The following is a 21,457-nucleotide window of genomic DNA, read 5'->3' as shown; positions in this document are numbered from 1 at the left end:
AGAAAGAAATGGAAATAGAGAGGAAACAAGAGAGAGATAGAACGGGAAAATAGACATAAAAAAAGTACATTCTAAGCAGCTGGTATACACCTTAACATTCTTGGGTCATGGGTTCGAATCCCGTCCTGGACATGGGTGTTCTTTGTGAGTGTCACAAGTTATCTTGTTCGATTCCAACAGCTTCTGTCGAAATATATTTCTCTGCGCTCAAGAGAATGAAGACATACTGCTGAGCAACTCAAGGACAAGATCGTTTAAAGTTCAATATCTCTTTGATTTCAATTGTGAAAAGGGTATTACACGTACTAAGAAACAGCGCATTTAAGTTCTACGATCGTGTCATTGATTTCTTTACAAACTCATTTTCAAGTAGCTGTTATAGTCGACGCGCTAGCTACGTTAACGAGCGACTGGCTTTGAAGTCGACGGAGCGCGCCCACCAGCTCCAACAATACATTCAACGCACGGTTGAGACTCCACGTGGACTAGACGAGCGGAATGACAGCTGCGCCCATTGGCTGAAGGTTGATTGTGATTGGACGAAAACAACTCGCCCACTGTTTATCACCACCCATGTTCGTGGCGACATCTCGCTTCAGATGTTACACGTTAACCAAGTAAACGCGTCAACTATACGCCTAGACATCAAGGTTTGAGGTAAAGGATGAGGTGAAACTGTAGACCAACGCTGTGCACTTTATAATAATAATAGAAACAAAATGAAGGGGTTCCTGTAAACAGCGTGTATTGCAGAGGAGCGACCAGGATCAGTTTACACCTTAATTTCGTCCTCCAAACGCTCGTTGCCCTGGTTCCTGGCGTCGAAGTAGAAGAAGGGGAAGGAGGACCTCTCCTCGGCCAGGCGTCTCCCGCAAGGGGCAGGGGGGCAGTGGCGGCTGGCGTTGTAGAAGGTCAGCACGCACAGCCACATGTAGAGGTATGCAACTGAAAAGATACAAATAGTACTTTCTAACACTAACTTCCAGTAGAGGTGGATATAAAGGGTGTCTCAAAATGACGACACATTTTGAAACGGAGATCTACAGAAGAGGATTTAATCATGGAAATAAATAGTGCATACACAGAGAAAAATGTTTGTTTTGATTAACCAAAAAATTGGTGGTGGTGAACAAATCGTTTGTTTAAATAGGCATCAACCAAACAATAGTTCACCAGTACCAAAAGATTTGGTCAAGTTCCATTTGTTTGTCGTTACCAATTTTTTGGTTACCAAAACCAAATATTTTGGTAAATCGAACAAAATGTAGCTCATTTGTTTAGTTAAACCAAATAATTTATTCATAATTTCTTATGTTATAATCTGGCTAAGCTAGGGTGGATAGTTTGTAGAAACTAACCGATCTCAAAATACACATTCAGAAGAGAAAGTTCACATGAACTAACAGTTTTTGAAGCCTGTTTGTTTATCTGCGCCATGCTTAGCTTTTACTTATATAGTCCAGAATCAAAAAGGTTGCTCATGGGAGATTCATTTTTATTCACTGCAGTGCATTTTCTTCTTTAATTTGTAGCTGTAATGTTCACACATCTTTCGAAGAGTGTTAAAGCACAATTTTTCACTATGATTACAATCAAATGTACCATTATTTGTTGTACAAAAACTTATGTTTCTTCTACACATTTTGACAGAACCATCTAGCAGCCGGTGTAGGAAACTCAGTATAAAGTAAGTATATTCTGAGCTCTTTTTCAGGATATTTGCTTACACAACAACATAAAGACTCGTTTCGAGTCTACATGACTTTCAATTTTCGACAAAGGATTTTCATACTACACTCGACGAAACTGGACAATCGTTTTTTCAAATTCGAAAGCACGCTCACGCACATATAGTAAACTTAACCAAACGTTTTGTTTCTATTTAATTACATATGTATCATTTTCTTTAAGAGTACCATATTTCGTCTGACCAATTTTTTTAGTATTCATAAACAAAATACTTTCGTAATTACAAACAACGTTTGGTTATCGGAAACAAAAAAGCATAACCAAACAGCTTAACCAAACTTTTTTGGTAATTCCAAACAAACCAGTTTTTTTCTGTGTAGGATGCAATTACATTATTACATACTGCTAAAGAGATGGGAAGGTTTATGTCTTGATGGTGACGTCCAGTAGATGACAATCTTTTCTAAGCAACGATTCTTGCAGTGGTAGAGGAACATCCTGCATAGTTCGACGTGACATGTCCGCACAGTGGCGACGACTAATTATACCGCGTTTGTTATAACCTGTCCCTATTCCCGCGTTAGCGATCGCTCGACAGTTTCGGTGACAATGAGAAACGAGGAAAAAATCGTCTGCTGGGCAGCGAGGAGCGAATGAAAGCCAGAAGAGAGGCGCTTACGTAGACGCTGTTGCGACGTTGCGTATTTTAATTGGCTGCCTGGCTTTGACTTTCCCCAGCACGGAGAAAAGCCAGCGACCAGTTAGCGCGGGAACCGGGACAGGTTGTAACAAACGCGGTATAGGTTGCCTCCACTATTTGCCACGTTTACCCGCGCACTATGCTAAACCTTATATACCAAGGGAGAGTAAACTGTCCTTGTCCCCCCTCCCCACAGTTTTGGAACCCAGTCACCGCCACTTTGTCCACAGAAATCGCAGAGATTCTTCAGTTGTAGCAGGTCGAGTCGTAAGGATCCGTGAGGATCTACGAGCTGAAATGATATTTTACTTTATTTCTCGCACCCATCCACCACAAATGAACCCTACTCCATATCTCTCAGTTCGGGTGCTGGCTACACGCTTTCAAGGTCGCGAGGTCTTGTTTCTCTTTTTTAAATCTTATTGAATTCTATTTTCGACGAGGGGTCTGACAGAGCTGCCGTTAGTTACGTGTGTTTTTGTTACGTTGTGTTTGAAATGTCTCATAACTCATTTTTAATTTCAGCAAAATATTAATATTACTTCGAATTACCTCTCTCCTGGCAACATAAAAATGTATAAATTTTAGGCAATTCGAATTTCAAAAACATAAAGGAGTCATTGTTGCAATTTTTAACTAATTATCTTCCTCTTTGCATAAATTATTTACGTCCGTTTCTTTAACTAAACCCAGTGGAGGCACATAGTGGTTCGGATCACACGTTAATCTGTAGGTCCAGTCCCGATTAGCCTTAATCTGCATAAAGTGGACTTAAAACACCAAATCAATCAATCACGTGAAACGCGCCAGAGAATGAAAATAACATAACAGCTCAAAATCCGAACAGCGGTCCGACAGAACCCTCTTTTGTAGTGAGATGATTCTCAACTAGTATTGCCCACGAGACGAGACTTTGGCCTGTCTCGTCTCGTGGAAATGCTGTGAAATGCTGTCTCGTCTCGAAAATATTCGTTTGTCTCGGGACACATGATCAATCTCGTCTCGTCTCGAATTTTTAAAAGCCTGTCCCGTCTCGTCCCGTGGGCAACACTATTCTCAACATCTATAGTACCTAAGGGTTAAGGCGGTTTCAATATTAGAACCACCGTTTCATCTTGTGGAAGAAATGTCAATTTGACGTGTACTTACAGAGAGACGCCATCCCCAGGGCAAAGGTGACGCCGGCGTGCCCCTTGCTGGTTCGTCCCGTCTTGAGAGTCGAAGCGACGACCGCCAAGTACTCGCTCGTCATCCGGGTGAACGACAGGAGAAGCCAGGGCAGCATCATGTCAGGGGTCATCTGCAAACACACAGGAAAAGTCTACATCCTCGGTCTACGTAAGACATACCGTTGTTCAAATAAAGAGATAAAACCCTGAGGCGATTTTTTCAAGTGCAACTACAGAGCATTCCCTGACATTCGCTACGAGACTCGGCGGCAAGCGCGCCGGCGTCAGAGCTTGTCTTTTCCGGTGAACGGGATCCGCGACAGTCGCATGCTACAGTCTGTTTTTTTCGCTCTCTTTCCCTTTCTGTTGACGTTGCAGACTGACGCCAGTATAATCCTCCCTCGGAAGTTGTGTTGTGTCGTGTCCGTGTGTTGAAGATTGTGGCTTAATATGGCACCACAAAAGTTTACATTACAACAAATGATTTATCTTGTCGAGTGTTACTTCGGAAAGAGGAATTGTGGAGAAGTGCGACGACGTTTTGCAACGAAATTTCCTGGTGTTCCCGTTCCACATAGGAACACTATATTAAACCTCGTAAAAAAGTTTAGAGTAACAGGGTCAGTTCTGAATAAAAGTGGAAAGAAAAATGGGGAAATCTAAAAAATAAATTATACAAAGACACTCCGCACACCATCCGGGAGTTAAAAGAGAGTATTGTACGAGAAATCGGGAGAATTACAGTAGACGAACTTGCACGTGTAAATGCCAATTTCCTTCGGAGATGCCAGGAATGTGTTGCAGCAGAGGGACATCATTTTCAACACTTTCTGTAGTAAAGGTTAGTACACAATATAAAAACTAATTTTAATAGCCGACTCTAGCGACTGTCGCGGACCCCGTTCACCGGGAAAGACAAGCGCTGACGCCGGGCCGCTTGCCGCCGAGTCTCGTAGCTAATGTCAGGGAGTGCTCTGTAGTAGTTCTGTATGTAAGTGTGTTTTACCAACGTCACCTACGTCATGATTGAGGCCAGTTGTTGTAAGCATACGGAATTCAATTCATTTTTAAAATGTATATTTATTCTTTATGATAAATGTTTTAATATGATCCTTTATTATTGGAACAATATGTTCTGTTAAGGATCTTTGCGAAATAAATAAATAAAAAAAAATACTAACACAGACATCCGTGATTTAAACAAACGTGCAGTTGGTGCAGATGTAGCGAACGCTACGTGGTGGATTCTTCTTCTTCTTCTTCGTGACCCTCACCGCTGGGTATGTGGCAGTCTTGGTCAAGGATCTAAACAAGGCTACGTGGTGTGGCCGCAATCATGGCGGTTCATACTGGAGTCCGTACGGGACCACGTTCGCTCGCTCGTAGTCGTTCGTCTCCACCCTCGAGCGTATGCAATGGAATATCATTTCAAGGTAAGGATGTCGAATCGACCCTTCTAAAAAGAAATGTGTATAATACATCGTTGCAAAGTGTATGAACCAAGAATTCCAGAAATGTAGGATTTATGGTGAGGAAACAATTGGAAGTGGAAAAAACTAGTATTAAGTGTGAAGAAACTCCATTATAAATGAAACATAATGAGCCTAATTTACGTGCAGATGGAAGGCTAGATGCCTAGGCTTCTTGGGTTTAGTTATCTTAGCATAAATAATACACTTACAGTGTATTTATGCTAAGAGAACCAAACCTAACACACCTAACCTAACAACGTAGGCATTCCTCGAGTGACGTCACAATTCAAGGATGTCCTTACTTTGTGCGATAAGGGAGACAAGTGAAGTCAGGGTCTAGCACAATGCTAGAACAACTTTGAACAATAAAATCACCAAAAAACACTTATTTCCCTAACAAATTGAAGTAAACAATTTAAAATAACGAAAATAATGTACAGCTACTAAAAAATAGACCAAAAATAAAATGAAAATCATAAATACAGATGAAGAAACGAAGTAAAGAAAGTTGAATTCTAGTGGAAATTCGCAAGCAATCCAGTTTAAAATCCGAAGTTGAACCTGGCAATACTGTGTGTTCAGATCATGGATTTCGATCAAGGAAGGCTCCTATGGTAAGTAATGTAAGAAAGTTTATATTATTTCACAGAACAGGAACTTCTAATTGAAAAATGCAGAGTGCCAAATCGATGCACGAATTAAGTACTACGAATGAACATATTTTTTCTTTTACGGTAAAACACAAGGGTCGATTGTGCAGTCTAGCCTTCAATTTAACTGCGTCTCTAACCTCACGATCCATGTTTGAGGGCTTACTACCACAGACAAATTACGGTTATACGTGAACTACCGGGCTTCGAGTATGTACCGCACAGACTTCTAGATGCAGACTGGAAACGATGCGCTTTTGTTTTAAACCGCGCATCTTCGCTCGCTCATAGTGGGATAGAAATATGGCGGAGCTACACATTATAGCCTTCATTGTTTTCACATTTATGAAGAAATTATTTGTTCTCAATTGTGGAGTGGAATATGTAGAGTTATATCCTTCTTAGTAAATAACATAATCTTTATTTACTCTAAGCATTTTGAATACATACACGTTTATATCAGTATAATTTACACAACATTTAATTAATTTTGTTATTAATTAATATTACATGTGCAACGATAAAATAAATAAAGACGGGGAACCCCCAAAGCAGCCCGCCTCCACCCGCCTACATTCGAGGGTATACGCTTATGTCCTGGTGCCTTTAAATAAACCAGGACGTCAATTGCTATGAATTTATCGGTTCCCCCGCTTTGTTTTCCTTTCTTTATTGTTTTTTTTATTTATAACGTACAATTACATGCATGTACATCAAACAAAGAAAGAAAAAAACAATAAATAAATAATATAAGGTTCGATCCCCGGCCGGATCAAATCCGGGAACTTTTCTAACGATGAAAGCGGCCCCGGCGCCCACCCAGCGTCGAATAACATGGGTACCTGGGGGAAACCCTGGGGGGTAAAGGCGGTCAGGGGCGTGATGCTGATCACATCACCCCCACTCACGACCGGATCAAGAAAGTGTGGGGCGTTACCTCCACACACCCTATACGCCTTCATGGCGTGGTGCTATGCACAGGGGAGCACTTTACCTTTATATATACACACAGGGTGTCATTTTAATGACGCCCACGGACCACGGAAACGTATAGAGGACATCAAAACAAACAACTTTTCTCAGTAACATTTCTCTCGTTGGTGCGTCGTTTCGGCGCTACAGTAGTTAAAAAAAACCGTCTTGCCGCCTGAATGCTGACAACCACACACAACATTTGATTGCATTTGTGACGTCATATCCCGTCGTGAAGCGATGCGTTCCAGGGTTGCCAGGAACACACATACTCTGTGAAAAATGACATAGCTACAATCAGCCACATTATGTACCGTAACACAAAACGAGAAAACACGTTCTGTAACCTAACAGGAAGTAAACAAACGATACGAAAAATGGTAGCCGCGGTGGCTTAGTCGGCCCCCGTGGCGGAGTGGTTAGCACATCGCGCTACGACGCCGGGGGTCCCGGGTTCGAATCCTGGCTCGGACATGGATGTTTGTGATTGTCTGTCCTGAAAAGTCCTGAAATTGAAATATGAATGAAATGAAATGAGTGAATGAAGTGTGATGGGGGAAGCTTCCGCATAGGGGCTTTCCTTTAAAAAAAATTAAAAAAAGTCGGTAACGCGTCTGACTACCATGCTAAAGGTCCCGGGTTCGATCCCCGGCCGGTTCAAATCCGGGAACTTTTCTAACAATGGAAGCGGCCCCGGCGCCCACCCAGCGTCGAATAACATGGGTACCTGGGGGAAACCCTGGGGGGTAAAGGCGGTCAGGGGCGTGATGCTGATCACATCACCCCCACTCACGACCGGATCAAGAAAGTGTGGGGCGTTACCCCCACACCCCCTATACGCCTTCATGGCGTGGTGCTTTGCACAGGGGAGCACTTTACCTTTTTTTTCTTTTTTGTGGAAGTGGTCATATCGAATTTTGTCTCAGCTTACATGTCAAATATTTAAAAATCTAGTTACCAAGTTGGCATCTACAATTTAGTCTATCCACTTCGTCCTTCTGAGGCTAGTTGTCTGTAACACACTGAACAGATGACAAAATAGAAATGAAAGAACTCAAAATTCCAAGGTAAGCAACACATAATACCGGGTGGGGCAAATAAAAGTGGCCCGGAGATTGTACCATGGAACTTTGTTCTCCGGGCCACTTTTATTTTATTTTATTTTATTTTATTTTATTTTATTTCAGAACATTATGAGGCAAGTGGCAAAAATGATTGAAAATACAGGAATATAAGTAGTAGCAATACAAGCTCTAAGGAGACTGTGTTTACTTATGCACCGGATACACATGCAATAGTTTGCAAATGTGAACAGGGCAGTGTATTCGGTACTGATTCATCATTAGATTGTTACTGTGGTTGTACTTGTTTTAGCCATAATGTAACAACGTGAATCTCGGATACTTCCGTTATCAGCACAAAAGTACCGCATGGCATCTGGACACAAACCTGTAGATATCAACCTTGCAACGAGATTTGCAAATATTTGACATGTAGTTGGGCGTAAACAGCCAGGTGTAAGCTGTAAGTGCAATAAAATTTATTGTTGTTGATATTTTAGATGTAGGCTGAGACAAAATCCGACATTGACATTTCATTTTGAATACTTTTTTACCATTTCTCATATCGTTGGTTCACTTCCCAGTCATATCAGGGCCTGAGATGATTGTTGATCTTCTGGCTGTAGGCTATGATGTTCGGTCTGCTGGACGCGTCTCTCGCTTCGTTTTACAGCTAATAATGTGGTTGGTAGTTTGTCATTTTTCACAAATTTTGTTTGTTCCTTGCAACCCTGCCATTCGCTGTTTCGCCCTAGGATATGACGTCAGAGGTACGATCAAATGTTGTGTTGGGTTGCCAGCATATAGGCGGCAAAACGGTCTTTTTTGAACGGCTGTAGCGTCGAATCGACGCACCAGCGGGAAAAATGTTACTGGGAAAAGTTGTTTGTTTTGATGTCCTCTATACGAATCTGTGGTCCGTGGGCGCCATTAAAATGACACCCTGTATATATATACCGCGTGAGGCACCTAAAAGTACCACCTGAAATAGCGAAGAAACCAGAAACAGTAGCGATGTGAGGTTTGCGGGAAACAATAATATCAATTGGGGCTCGTAAATCGGAGGTATGGGGTGGGTCGAAAAATATCGACAAATGGGGCATCTGGAGCAAAGTCATATTTTTTTAAATGGAACGATATACAATAACATGCATAATATAAAAGAGCACACGCAGAGAAACACAACGCCGTTGGTCTCGTGCATCTACTGCACATAGGAACGAAGATATGGCCATGTGAAAATATGTAAACAAACTAACAAGTGGCCCACTTGACCGTCAGTACCACGGCATGTACAAGTATGAGATGTCGGAAGCCATTGGACAAGATGAAGACAGAACGTGTTAAAGGAAGAAAAAATACAGTAGACATCGTCAGCACCATGTATTTGACAGTGTTACAGCATAATGAAAATGACCATGACAGTATGTCGAAGAACCACTGCGTAAGAAGCGAAAACCTGTCAAAGTGTGTGTTCAAAGTGGTGGCCGTCAGCTGCGATACAGGCAACGAGGCGCCCACGCAAAGATCGTTGCACAGAATGTAGCGTCTCGTAGGGAATGTCCCTACAGGCCGCAGTAATGCGGTGTTGCATATCCTCTGGAGTTGTTGGCACATCCCGGTAGACAATGTCCTTCAGCTTTCCCCACAGGAAAAAGCCTAACGGTGACAAATCTGGGGAACGAGCCGGCCATTTGACAGGCCCTCCACGTCCAATCCAACGATTTGGAAATGTATTTTCCACACATGCTGTAGCGCGTCTTGCACTGTGAGCTGGGCACCCTTCATGTTGGTACCACATTTCCCTCCTTGTCTGAAGTGGTATGTCCTCCAATAGTACAGGCAGTTCATGTTGTAAAAACTGTATGTATCGGTCAGCATTCAGTGTCCCTTGTATAAAAAAAGGGCCAATGAGATGTTCACCCACTATACCACACCACACGTTCACACTCCATGGGCGCTGGCGTTCCACTTGGCGAAGCCAATGTGGATTTGTCACAGACCAATAGTGCATGTTCCTTAGGTTGACATTTGCATGATTGGTAAAAGTTGCCTCGTCAGTGAAGAGGATACGTGACAAATCGGGTGTGTCGTGTCGTAACATCCATGTGCAAAACCGAACACGGTCCACAAAATCATTTCCGTGAAGTTCCTGATGGAGGGAGATATGATATGGGTGAAACTTGCGTGTGTGCAGAATGCGCAATACACTTCGCTGACTCATCCCAGCATCCCTGGCAATTTCACGGGAGCTAACGTGCGGATTCACAGCAACAGCGGCGAGAACATTTGTTGCACCTGCCTCACCTGTAGTTGGCTTGTTCCGCACAAGTGCTCGTGGTGTTACACTTCCGGTGTCTCTTAATTTAATAAATAACTTACCAAACAGACGTCGAGATGGCTGTCGTCTGTCCGGATATCTCTCTGCGTACACACGGTAGGCTTCTGAGGCATTCTTTCGGCATTCCCCATAAATCAGGATCATGTCCGCTTTTTCTATGTTTGTGAACACCATAATCTTCGCTCTTACCACTACGACTGCTTGCTACGAACTAACACGATCTCGTGGACCTGCTATCAAAACTTACTCTGCGTAAAGGCAGTTCTGTCAGGCACCTGAGAAGTCTTACATGCCGTGGTACTGACGGTCAAGTGGGCCACTTGTTAGTTTGTTTACATATTTTCACATGGCCATATCTTCGTTCCTATGTGCAGTAGATGCATGAGACCAACGGCGTTGTGTTTCTCTGCGTGTGCGTAGTTATATTATTTAGTTATTATCTCTCTCTTTTTTCTCCAAGATTGTCCAGACCATTCTGGTGTCCAGAACAAGTCGTATTTATTGTTTTATGACATTTGTAAATTGATATTATATATTTTAATATTAAGGGTGTATGTTTGTTATTTACGTACATTTTCCATAAGATATTAACATCTGAGTTTAAATAGATAAAATTATAATTAATATTGCAGAATGATATGACACAAAGATTGATTGATTGATTTACTTTATTTTACTTCGCGTTTTGTGCCTTTTGGCTAATTTGCGAAGATGGGGATGAGTGTTGAAATGAACCCTTGGCGTCGCAGCGCGATGTGCTAACCACTCGGGCACAGGGTCCGGCATGACACAAAGAATATGATCACACTAAATAGTTATAATAATTACATGAATGAAATACAACGAACATACATTAAGTTACTGTTACTTGGTTACTCTGTTTAATGATACTTTTTCAATGAGATAAGTATTTCAATAAGATTCGAACATTAAGATTCTTAGTAAACAAAAAGATGGCAATCTTGTGTGGTGCAATGACTCACAATCTTCAAAATAGTTGTTACAAGTGGAAATATGAAAGTATGCTCACCTCCATGATAGTATCCCCAGCCTTTCAAGTTTACCCATGTTTAAAGGCCCACGTTTCCAGTCTAGTATCTAGAGGTCTGTGCTATACCGCTCGTTTTGTGCTATCTAGCGAAATCCTCTGCCTCCAGCACTCTACTTAGGAGGCAGGGAGAATTAGAATGGAACTCGAATTCGTGGCCAACTTCACTTACCGTCAAGATACCCAAAGTCAACAGTGTTGCAGAAGCCAAGTTTAAAGCAGCAGAGACGTTGGTCACGTGGAAGAGAAAGGACGGGGCTGTAACGAAAGATAAACAATTATTTGATGAAGGGGTTGCAATATAATACTCGCATGGCATACAAGTAATGATTAGCTTATCATTCCTGGCTTAATTCTCACATTGTCCATGCTATTCTTGAGGTTTCGTAAGTTGCTGGAAAGAGCCGTGTTGATCCAGGAATGGTAGCGGCACGAGTCTTGTTCTTGTCTCGATTTGACGAAGAAGTCAAAATCGTTTTAAAAATGAGACAAAAGCCAGACTGACTGTAAAATTTAGACGAGACCGAGGCTCGCAAACAAACTCACATATACATGCAGGTATGTGTCAAAAGCGTCTCTGATGCACTCGAGTGGACCTCCTTTGCGGAGTGGTCACCGCAGCGCGCTTCAAAGCCACGGGCCACGGGTTCGATTCCTGGGCTAGACAGATATTTGCGTTTGTTCATCCTGAATGAAAAAGTAGGGATTCAAGTCAAATTGAATTGTGAAACGGAATTGCAGGGGAAACTGCTGCTTAGCGGTTTTCTTCTTTTAAAGAAGTCGGTCGGACGTCTGGCTGCCAAGAGGGACAACCGAGCCTCTAAAAATGGGTACTTGACCGGAAACTGTAGGGGGCAATGCTGGTCGAAGCGTGATGCTGGTCACATCACCTCCACAAATGGCCGAGATTGTGAATTTGTGGGGCCGTACCCCCCATCCCTCCATACACCTTTCACAACAATGGACATTCTGTATTCTCCTCTGTTTGTGTTATATATAATAGCATCTAATTCGGGGATATTTGAATATTAACTCGGGATGGGCTGATATGTAGAATCCCCTTGTGGATCTGACCGCCGTCACCCCTTGTTCTTTCGCCCTTATTGCAAACATCGTAACTACTTACTGGCAGGGTTCCTGGAAGCGTCGGTCGTCCAGCTGGATTGGTTGTCGGCTGGATGGCGAGCAGCGCGGAGGACATCTATGAGGCCAAGGGACTGAAATCAGACACGCTTTTTTTTAAGGAACCACAGCAAGGATGATATTAGAGGTTTTCATGTAATAGTACGGGAGTATTTGCGAGAGGATGAAGGACATTCGTTCCTCCGGTTAGTTGCATTTTCACATATCTTCTGGTACTCTTTTCTCCTGGAATGGATAGTTTTGTGTGGAAAGTACAAAGTACTCAGAAGTTTGGAAGCGGGATATATAGGGTGTTTTTTTTAGAGTGATAAAACTTTGAATTGAAATAAAACACATAAAAATATAAGTTTGAAGCCAATTGTGTTTTTATTTGAAAGATAACTTTCTGACATTTACTTTTTGAAAATAATTTCCGGCATATGTCCACCACAACTAGCTGTGATGCACTGGATTCGATCAGTCCAATTTTGAACCACTTTTTCAAGTAATTGGGGACGTACGTCGTTAATAACACGAGTTATGTTGGCTTCCAAAGCGTCAATTGTTGCTGGTTTATCAGCATAAACCAGAGACTTTAGATATCCCAAAGAAAATAATCCAGTGGCGTTAGGTCACATGATCTTGGAGGCCAATTCACTGACAGCACCGATATTTCCGAAGTGCTCTATACGTTTGGAGAACAGAACATTGATTTTGGAAATATATTTCCACAATTTGTAAACGTTGTTCCGGCGTCAGTATTTCCATGATCATTTGCCAATGCTCACTGATATGAAATGACAAAACAACATGTCATCAAAACAAAACAAATGACAGCTATCCCTATCGAAAGTTCTATCACTCTTAAAAAAACACCCTTTATATTTTCAGAAGATGTAATTTTTTAGTATGTTCTAAACCCTGTTCACATTTTACATGTACATCTTTTTTCGATTGGATTGATTTGTTGTTTTAAGTCCACTTTATGCACAGTAAGGATAATCGGGACTGGACCTACAGTTTTAAAGTGGGATCCGAACCACTATGTGCCTCCACCGGAAATCGAACCCGGGACCCCTTCATTACAAGGCGACGACGCTACCACTGCACCATCAGGGAGGCCCTATCTTCTTTCGAAATTACTCTAAATGTCTGAATATGTGTATATACAATGCGTGTCTTCGAGATATTTTATTACAAGACTTATGACTTGAATAATTTCAGAATAGTGGTAACAGTACCAACGTTTCGAATTTTCCGTTAACATCGTCACGATTTCGCCCCCTCGCGTAGGTATTTATCACAACTTTATTATAGTCGACGTGCTAGCTACGTTAACGACCGGCTGGCTTTGAAGTCGACGGAGCGCGCCCACCAGCTCCAACAATGTGACTGAGACTCCACGTGGAGTAGACGAGCACAATGACAGCTGCGTCCATTAGCTGAAGGTTGAGTGTCATTGAAAGAAAACAACGCGCCTCGCTATTTATCCCCACCCACATTTGTGGCGGCCGTTTCCTTTGATCTTCGACGTTAACGAAGTAAATGCGTGGACTATACATTCATAATTCTTACAGTCGAAGGAATCTACCGCCTGATTTTGTTTTACATGGATCGCGAATTTCCATTCGCGCCGAGCATGTAGCTGTTGTAGTCTGTCATCTGATAGCAAGAGCTCGCTGTTCCCTTATGAGGGACATTCGAGCACTATATAGGTTGCCACGTTGACAGGAACGAAGTATTTCAGAATTAGCCTCTAAGGTTGTGATTCCCAACCGGAGTGCCGCCAGATATTTTATATTTTTGATTGATTTGCTTTATTTTACTTCGCTTTTTGTGCCATTCTTGACTAATTTGCGAAGATGGGGATGGGTGATGATATGATGAAATTGATGAATGGACACTCACAAACATCCATGCCCAGGCCGGGATTCGAACCCGGGACCTCTGGCGTCGTAGCGCGACGTGCTAACCACTCCGCCGCGGAACCGGCGAGATATTTTAGGGATAACCGAAAGAAACGAAAAACGAAAACAAAAAATATTAGTAAGTTCACCAAGAGTGAGGCATCGGAGGCTGTTTTCTGGCTTGGACTGACAGAGTAAGAAAAACAATGGACTTATTTTTGTCCTTTTCAACTTCATATTTGTCTGCTCTGGCAACAAAAGGATCCAAAGCCAGAAATAGACTGCGTAACCTTCAGGATGATTTGCGTGTTTCGTTGTCAAGGCCTGGTATCAAATGTTTGGGCCTGAGCAGCAATCGCAAGCCTTACATTAAGAGAACAAGACGCTTTTGAGACATTTCCATTGTAGTAAACTGTATTCTATTCTGGCGTTTGTTCCTTATACAGTGCTTTTCTTTATCGAGTCGTCCGTGGATCGGCAGCTAACACGCCGGGCAGTGGGAGGGCGGCTGCGGTCATTTAGACTTGCAGCTGTACGCTGACCTTGGCACTGGACGCGTCAGTGCTTCAGTGTCCAGATAGGTGTCCAGTTTGCACGTGTTTGTGAAGTGTTAAGGTGTTAACAAGTGTTTTAGATTGTTTTGTTTTAGTTTACGTATTCTGCTGTCTAATAATGCCAGGCTATTCGGACAATTTGAAACAAAGCATTTTTATGTACAACTCTTACGTGTTACAAACAGTATTTGTTTTTTTGTTTTTTTTGTATTTGTGTATGATTCTGTATGCTTGGGTTTCTTCCAAGGTTCTGTGTAGTTTAAGAGAGCCAATAAGATTTGAACTTTCAGCCCTCCCCCTTGCGACGAGGGAGGAAGTATAAATATGGCCTCTGGCAGAGGACAAGGGAGAGTGTTTATGAACCGGATAGCAGAAGGGAGAGCGATCTTCGGTCTCCAGTGGCCTCCAATGAGAAAAAGCATCCCGAGGCAGTTCTGCCGATGCTCAGCTTCCACTTGGCAGTTCTGCCGTGGGGCTCAAGTTAGAGAAATGTAAATAATGTAAATTAGAGAATTATTGGAAGAATCCGAGCCTTGTTTTGTTGAATTGTAAATAAATGTATAAAGCCCATTTCTGCGAGTTTTCAGCAATCACCTTGCAACATTAATTGAGTAAGTTCTTGCCTGTGATTGATCCTTTGGTTCCGAGTGCTCTGGTGAGGAACGGGATGGGAACTCAGGACTAACGAGCCTATTTAGTTGTTTATTTGGGTTTTTCCTGCCAGAAGCGGCCCGGTAAGGGTGGAGTGTTGCGGAACATACGTCATTACGAATTCTTGTAGGGAAGTTAAAATACGTTTCGCAGCAGAATTCCCAGATGTTCCTGTTTCACACGGAGACAGTGTTCAGATTCTTGTGAACAAATTGAGATAATCAGGGTCTGTTCTTGCTAAGAAGCAAATGATAAATCGGCATGTGCTTAATGAGGAGAAACGTTGAAGTATGATCAAAAATCCCTCCGACGCCTTAAGCAAGAAACAGACATTTGCATGACGTCTGCGTGGCGAGCTACCCAAGCTTTGAAACCTGAAACCAAACCTTAGAAGAATTTAAAGAAAATATCAGGAAGGAAGATGAAGCAATTTTGGAAGAGGAACTGACACGTGTTAGTGAAAATTTCCTTTAAAAATGCCGTAAATGTGTGGATGCAGGGGGACATTATTTCCAGCACCTCGTGTAACAAGGTACATGCTCATTTTAATTGTAACTGTCATGTAATTGTACGAACTTCTTTCATCACATGGCTAGCGGCCCCAGTTACGCGGATATTGCATCCCGTTTGCCGGCAGACGCGATCTTACTTTCCGCCGCGCTAACCGCCGTTCCGCGGCGACTCGACAGAGAAAGGCACTCTATTACTTTCCAATAAATGAATAGCATTAGTACTGAAGTAGGTATTTATTTGACAATAAATTTAACTTGCTCCAGATAACATACGAGTATTCCACTTCGATTTAAGATTAAATGTTGAAAAGAATCTAACAAGGGTGCCCCAAGTTTTTTATTTATTCCTAAGGGTGCCACGAACATAAAAGGGTTGGGAATCCGTGCTCTAAGTGATTGTAAAAACTCATTGATATTATTTGCTATCCTTTGTAAGGAGTTGCATAACCATTGAAGACACATCGCAGTCGGTTCGGATCCCACTTTAAAGGGAACGAGTTTACAACACCGGACCGCTCTCCAATATCTATAAAATTTCGCCTACTCACTAATTGTGAACTCCTAATCACGAATCTGCATGTAGTTTCTGCACCCGCATCCCTAGCCATCTACACCTCGTACGCATTCCTCGTCTGACGTCAGCAAGATTGTTGTGTTTAAAGGAAGACCATTAACGAATTGCGAAAGAAAGATGGTTTCGAATTGCTGTGTATGGACAATCACCGTGGTAAATCGCAAGGTTATTTTACAAGTTCTACACGTAAATGTACAATTTTAACAAGTGACCGCCAAATATGAACTGCAGATATGTCATCAGGACACCGAAATTAGTAAGTAGGCGAAATTTTATAGAAATTGGAGAGTGGTCCGGTATTGTAAACTCGTGCCCTGTAGAGTGCAAGTCGAGTCCCGATTAGCTTATCTGTGTATGAAGTGGACTTAAAACAACAAATCAAACAAACAAACAGACTCGTGACTTTAAAAGAGCCTTATTGCCTGTTCCTAATAGCCTGAAACTCTCAATGAAGAAACGGAGGCTACTTACCGCCTCGAATAGCGCGACGAAGAGGACGGCCGTGCGGAGGCTGAAGCCACAGTAGAGGCGGCATAAGTCCCTCATGGCGGTCGAGCACCCGTGCAGGCAGCTCCTGCAGGCGCCGGGGAACGACGACAGGAAGCCTCCCGTCCTCAGCTGCAACGACAACAGGCGTCAGTACATCTTCAAAGTATAGTCGACACGCTAGCTACGTTTGAAGTCCACGGAGCGCGCCCACCAGCTGCAACAATCACATTCACCGCACTGTGTTGCCACACATCTACTCTCAACATCCACTACACGCCACCTTGTCCCTCTCCCTTCCCACGGTCTTCACATTGAAGTTGCAACAGCGTATCCGCAGTCATGTGACTGAGACTCCACGTGGAGTAGACGAGCAGAATGACAGCTGCGCCCGTTGGCTGAAGGTTGAGTGTGATTGGACGAAAACAACTGTTTATCCCCACCCACTTTCGTGGCGGCAGCTCTCTTAAGATCTTGGACGTTAACCAAGTATACCGTAGACATACTTGGAGGCGAAATCTTCTAAGGAAGCTTTCAGACCGACGCGACGAACGACACGTGCCACTTTGGAATGAACCTTTACAAATAAATGCAACCTTTCGCACCGAAATGACACGACGGCACTCTCGGATTATGGGACTTGGGGACTACAGCCCCTGGCATGTATAGGTTGATTGTTGATTGACGTGATTTATTTCTGTTCGAATTTCTGCAACTTTGGTTAATTGCGAAGATGAAGATGATTACTGATAAGATGAAGTAGACGAAGGGACAATCACAAGCACATATGGAAAGCGCACAAGTCCCGTGGAGGATAATACTGACCACGGGTCCAGACACCAGAATGTCGTTAGTATGGAAAATGCAGTCCAGTTATAAATGAGGTTGACTCTTAATTGTCTTGTGAAAGGATATAAACCCTTAAACCCCCGGTACATCCATGGGGAAATGGGCCTCCACTGAGGATAAACTGCTTTAAAGAGCGCCACAAAATGAAAAAGAAATGAGATATTTGAAATGTTTGATATTTGTGGAAAGAATAGTTCACAGAATTCTTGTTGGGAAACCTGATGGTAAGAGACCTGTAGGAAGGCCAGGACGCAGATGGAGGGATAACGTTCAGATGGACCTAAAGGGAATCGGTAAGGATGGAAAAGATTGGATTGATCTTGCCCAGGATAGGGACCAGTGTTGCCACATGAAGGGAAATTTCCCTTTTGCAGGGAAATTCGGACCGAAATTTGAGCCAAAAGGGAAAAGGGAATTTCGATTAAAAATACCACAATTTTATGGAAATTTTAAGACATCTGACTGAATTATTACAGTTTATGTTAAGTTCCAGTTTCATATTCACATTTTCATTTTTTTGTTATTTTTTCTGCTCCCCTTCCTTGAATATTGCCTGCATCTAGTTAGTACAGTGCGTCCATTTCGATCTTCAGCCGAGAGATCGGGAGAACCGTGGCGGGCGGCGCTGGCGGAGATGCCGACATTTGCGGCCTGTAATGCCCGCTTATTTATATGGACATATGCAGACATTTATATAAATATTGCAAAACGAGCACTAACCTGTGTTATAATTTATCATCTGTAATTCATCCAAGTTCTGCCCTTATATACACAAAAAAAATACGCTTTAAAAACAATGTAAAGAGCCACAGATAATAAAACATTTTAATCATAGTTTTGACCAGTAACGTCCTGCTTAAGTTTATATCCTTGAAAGAGTTTTGTGTCGATGGGGATCGTTTGGAGGTTTCGAATGTGCAACACTGTATCAAGATTACGCTGTAGACGAAACCGTTAAAAGTCAATGGTGTTCGTGAGCTTCCTTGCAATCCGAAATATCCGAGCTCGAGTTTTTTGTTCCTTCGCGACAGAGCTGTGAATATAGTGGCGAGCAGATGTAAACCAAGAGCGTGTTAATTTCGTACTGTCCGCAAGAGTGTTATTATTGGTTACTTGCCGTTACTTGTTTGTGTTATTGCAGTGTGTATGTGTGTTGTGTCAGTAAGAGGATTGGAATGCCAGCCGCAAGGTTCACGTTACGAGGGGGGCTGATAAGTTCTCGGCCCGACCCAGAAGGACTTTAGCTACAGGCACGAAAGTTTCAGGCTATTCAACGTATTCTCCCCGAAAGTCTACACACTTGGCACTTGGTGGATATCAGTTTGAACAACTCTTATAACACAGGTTAGTGCTCGTTTTGCAATATTTATATAAATGTCTGCATATGTCCATAAAAATAAGCGGGCATTACAGGCCGCAAATGTCGGCATCTCCGTCAGCGCCGCCCGCCACGCTTCTCCCGATCTCCCGGCTGAAGATCGAAATGGACGCACGGTATATTTCTGTTATGGATTCCTTACCAGAATCCAAACCTGGGACATCTGATCAGGAAGCGATGAAAGTGACATGTATGTGAAAAATTTAACATTTTTTATTCACACGGACATGGACCAACGGAAATACTGCTACTACTGCTTCCACCACCACCACTAATAATAATAATAATTACAGCTACTGCTACTACCATTATTAATACTTATTATTATTATTGTATGATTTGGTTAGGTGAAGGGAAAAATTGGTCCAAAAAGGGAAATTTTGCCCCTTGGAAAGGGAAATTGTGGTAATACTGTTTATTATTTTTTTACCTTATTTATGTGTATATATATATATATATATATATATATATATATATATATATATATATATATATATATATACCCATACATATATGAATGTAATTGTGTAAGATTTGATTCATTTTTTATCCACGGTAATGCATAAGGATGATATATGTAACCTCTATATGTATTTTTTTTATATCTGAAAATGTGTATAAATATTATTTTTATGTGTATAAATCCTCAAATGTAAGACATTTACTGTGTACTGTAAAAGGACAGATGCCTGTTGTGCGCAGGATAATAAATAAATAAAATAAAATAGGGACAGATGGAAGGCTTGTGTTGTTGCAGCCATAAACCTTCGGGTTTAAGAAGGCTAGAGTTAGCTATATGAAATGTGCAAAACATCTAACCATCTGACTGACATAACTAGACTTGAAGGTTTACAACTGAAATTTCATCTGTTGGGGGGGGGGGGGGCGGAGGGCCTCACAGAGGTGTTAGTCTCGGAACCACATACATATGAATCCTGGCGTTAGATTTCAGTTGCAAATGACATTGTGCATTGTCTACTGTTTTTGAATGCATTCTAGCTCCTATGACTCCGTAAATATAAGTTTCACCGCTGCATAACCTTCTGATATCATCATTAAAATAGTGGCCTTACGTATGGAGGAACATTTTCCCGGAAATGGGCGGGGTGTGAGGGAAACGCGTACACTGGAACTTGTTGAATTTCCATACGAGTCAAAGACATTCGTATAAGAATTCAGCTTGAATCGGGGACTTTAATGGAGGTAACAGTTTCATACATCGGAGACACATTTCTTCAATTTTATACAAGAAACTACTTACGGAAATGAGTTTCTCCAAGGTTTACAACGTTCGTCGAGGTATTTTCTTTCATCGTGGAATATATTTAACCGGGAAATTATGTATTTTTCAAGAGAAATATCTCACCGACGCACAATTGCCATTGCTTTCATTTGCTTGCCCTACGACAACCGGATGCTGCGTAAGTTTGATGACGTAAGACCCTGTCAGTGTTTCAAACTCCTTTTTTTTTTTACTATGCTTGCCTAATGTAACCAAACCTAACCTAACCTTATCGGAAATGGTTCGTGGGGCTATCCGTGAATGATTCGTGGGGCTCTCCGTGAATGGTTTGTGGGGCTATCCGTGTATGGTTCGTGGGGCTATCCGTCAGTTACCCGGGCTATTCGTCAGCTACTCGTGCATGCATGTATAATTTCCACCGGTGACGAACACGATATTAGGTATTTTTCGGTGAAGAAGGTTGAAACACTGCATACCCACAATGTGAGTCAAGACGTGCCCGCCATATTGTGTGTTCCGGAAGCGAAGAAAGGAATAAAAAAAGCGCCCAGAATGTGAAAAATTGCGTTTTTTTTTCGTGTAAAAAGCATAATGGCACCTTCAACTATGTTCCGCAATACACAATTCGTAAGTACGAACCATGCGAAACACAAAATATGCGATTTTAATGTGTCTCCGATCTATAAAACTCGTACCCTTTAATGATTTACCATGGCTGCTGCTTTAAACTCTCTGCTGCCGTTCTGTCATTTGTTGAGGAAAAGATGCAGGTGTGTGCACACGCAGTCGAGTGGCTCCCTCATACTGGTGCTACACGAACTGCAATTTCACTAACAATATATAAAAACACACATGACGAGCCGAACTCTTTGTATCTGGACGAACTAGGTTGCCATGGATACTTCGACAATATGGTTGGTCATTTGTTGGTGGTTTCTATTACATTTTAGAGTAGTAATCAGCAATTGTGGACGAAATATTCTTATGCTTTGGTCCTATCTATCTGTCCGTCCGACAACATCAATATAATCTAGCAATAAGGAAAACATTCAAATTCCAAATGTGAAACATCACAATGT

At 42.2% G+C, this 21,457-nt stretch overlaps 1 protein-coding gene across 1 annotated transcript; it reads right to left on the bottom strand.

Annotated features, from left to right (window-relative positions):
• Positions 1-732: 732 nt before the first annotated feature.
• On the bottom strand, positions 733-21,261 carry LOC145978228 (uncharacterized). The gene is made up of 6 exons (XM_083110701.1): positions 21,089-21,261; positions 16,894-17,040; positions 12,229-12,319; positions 11,275-11,360; positions 3,539-3,689; positions 733-945 (listed from the first exon to the last, which is right to left on the bottom strand). The coding sequence occupies exons 1-6, from the start codon at positions 21,089-21,091 to the stop codon at positions 773-775; spliced, it is 651 nt and encodes a 216-aa protein (XP_082966827.1). The 5' UTR covers positions 21,092-21,261; the 3' UTR covers positions 733-772.
• Between the last annotated feature and the right edge of the window lie 196 nt (positions 21,262-21,457).

Source organism: Lepisma saccharinum, chromosome 24, assembly GCF_977018435.1.
Source record: "Lepisma saccharinum chromosome 24, izLepSacc3.1, whole genome shotgun sequence".
In the NCBI taxonomy this organism is placed as follows: domain Eukaryota; kingdom Metazoa; phylum Arthropoda; class Insecta; order Zygentoma; family Lepismatidae; genus Lepisma; species Lepisma saccharinum.
Note: the sequence above shows the minus strand (reverse complement) of the source record. Positions and strands in the feature narration are given on the sequence as shown.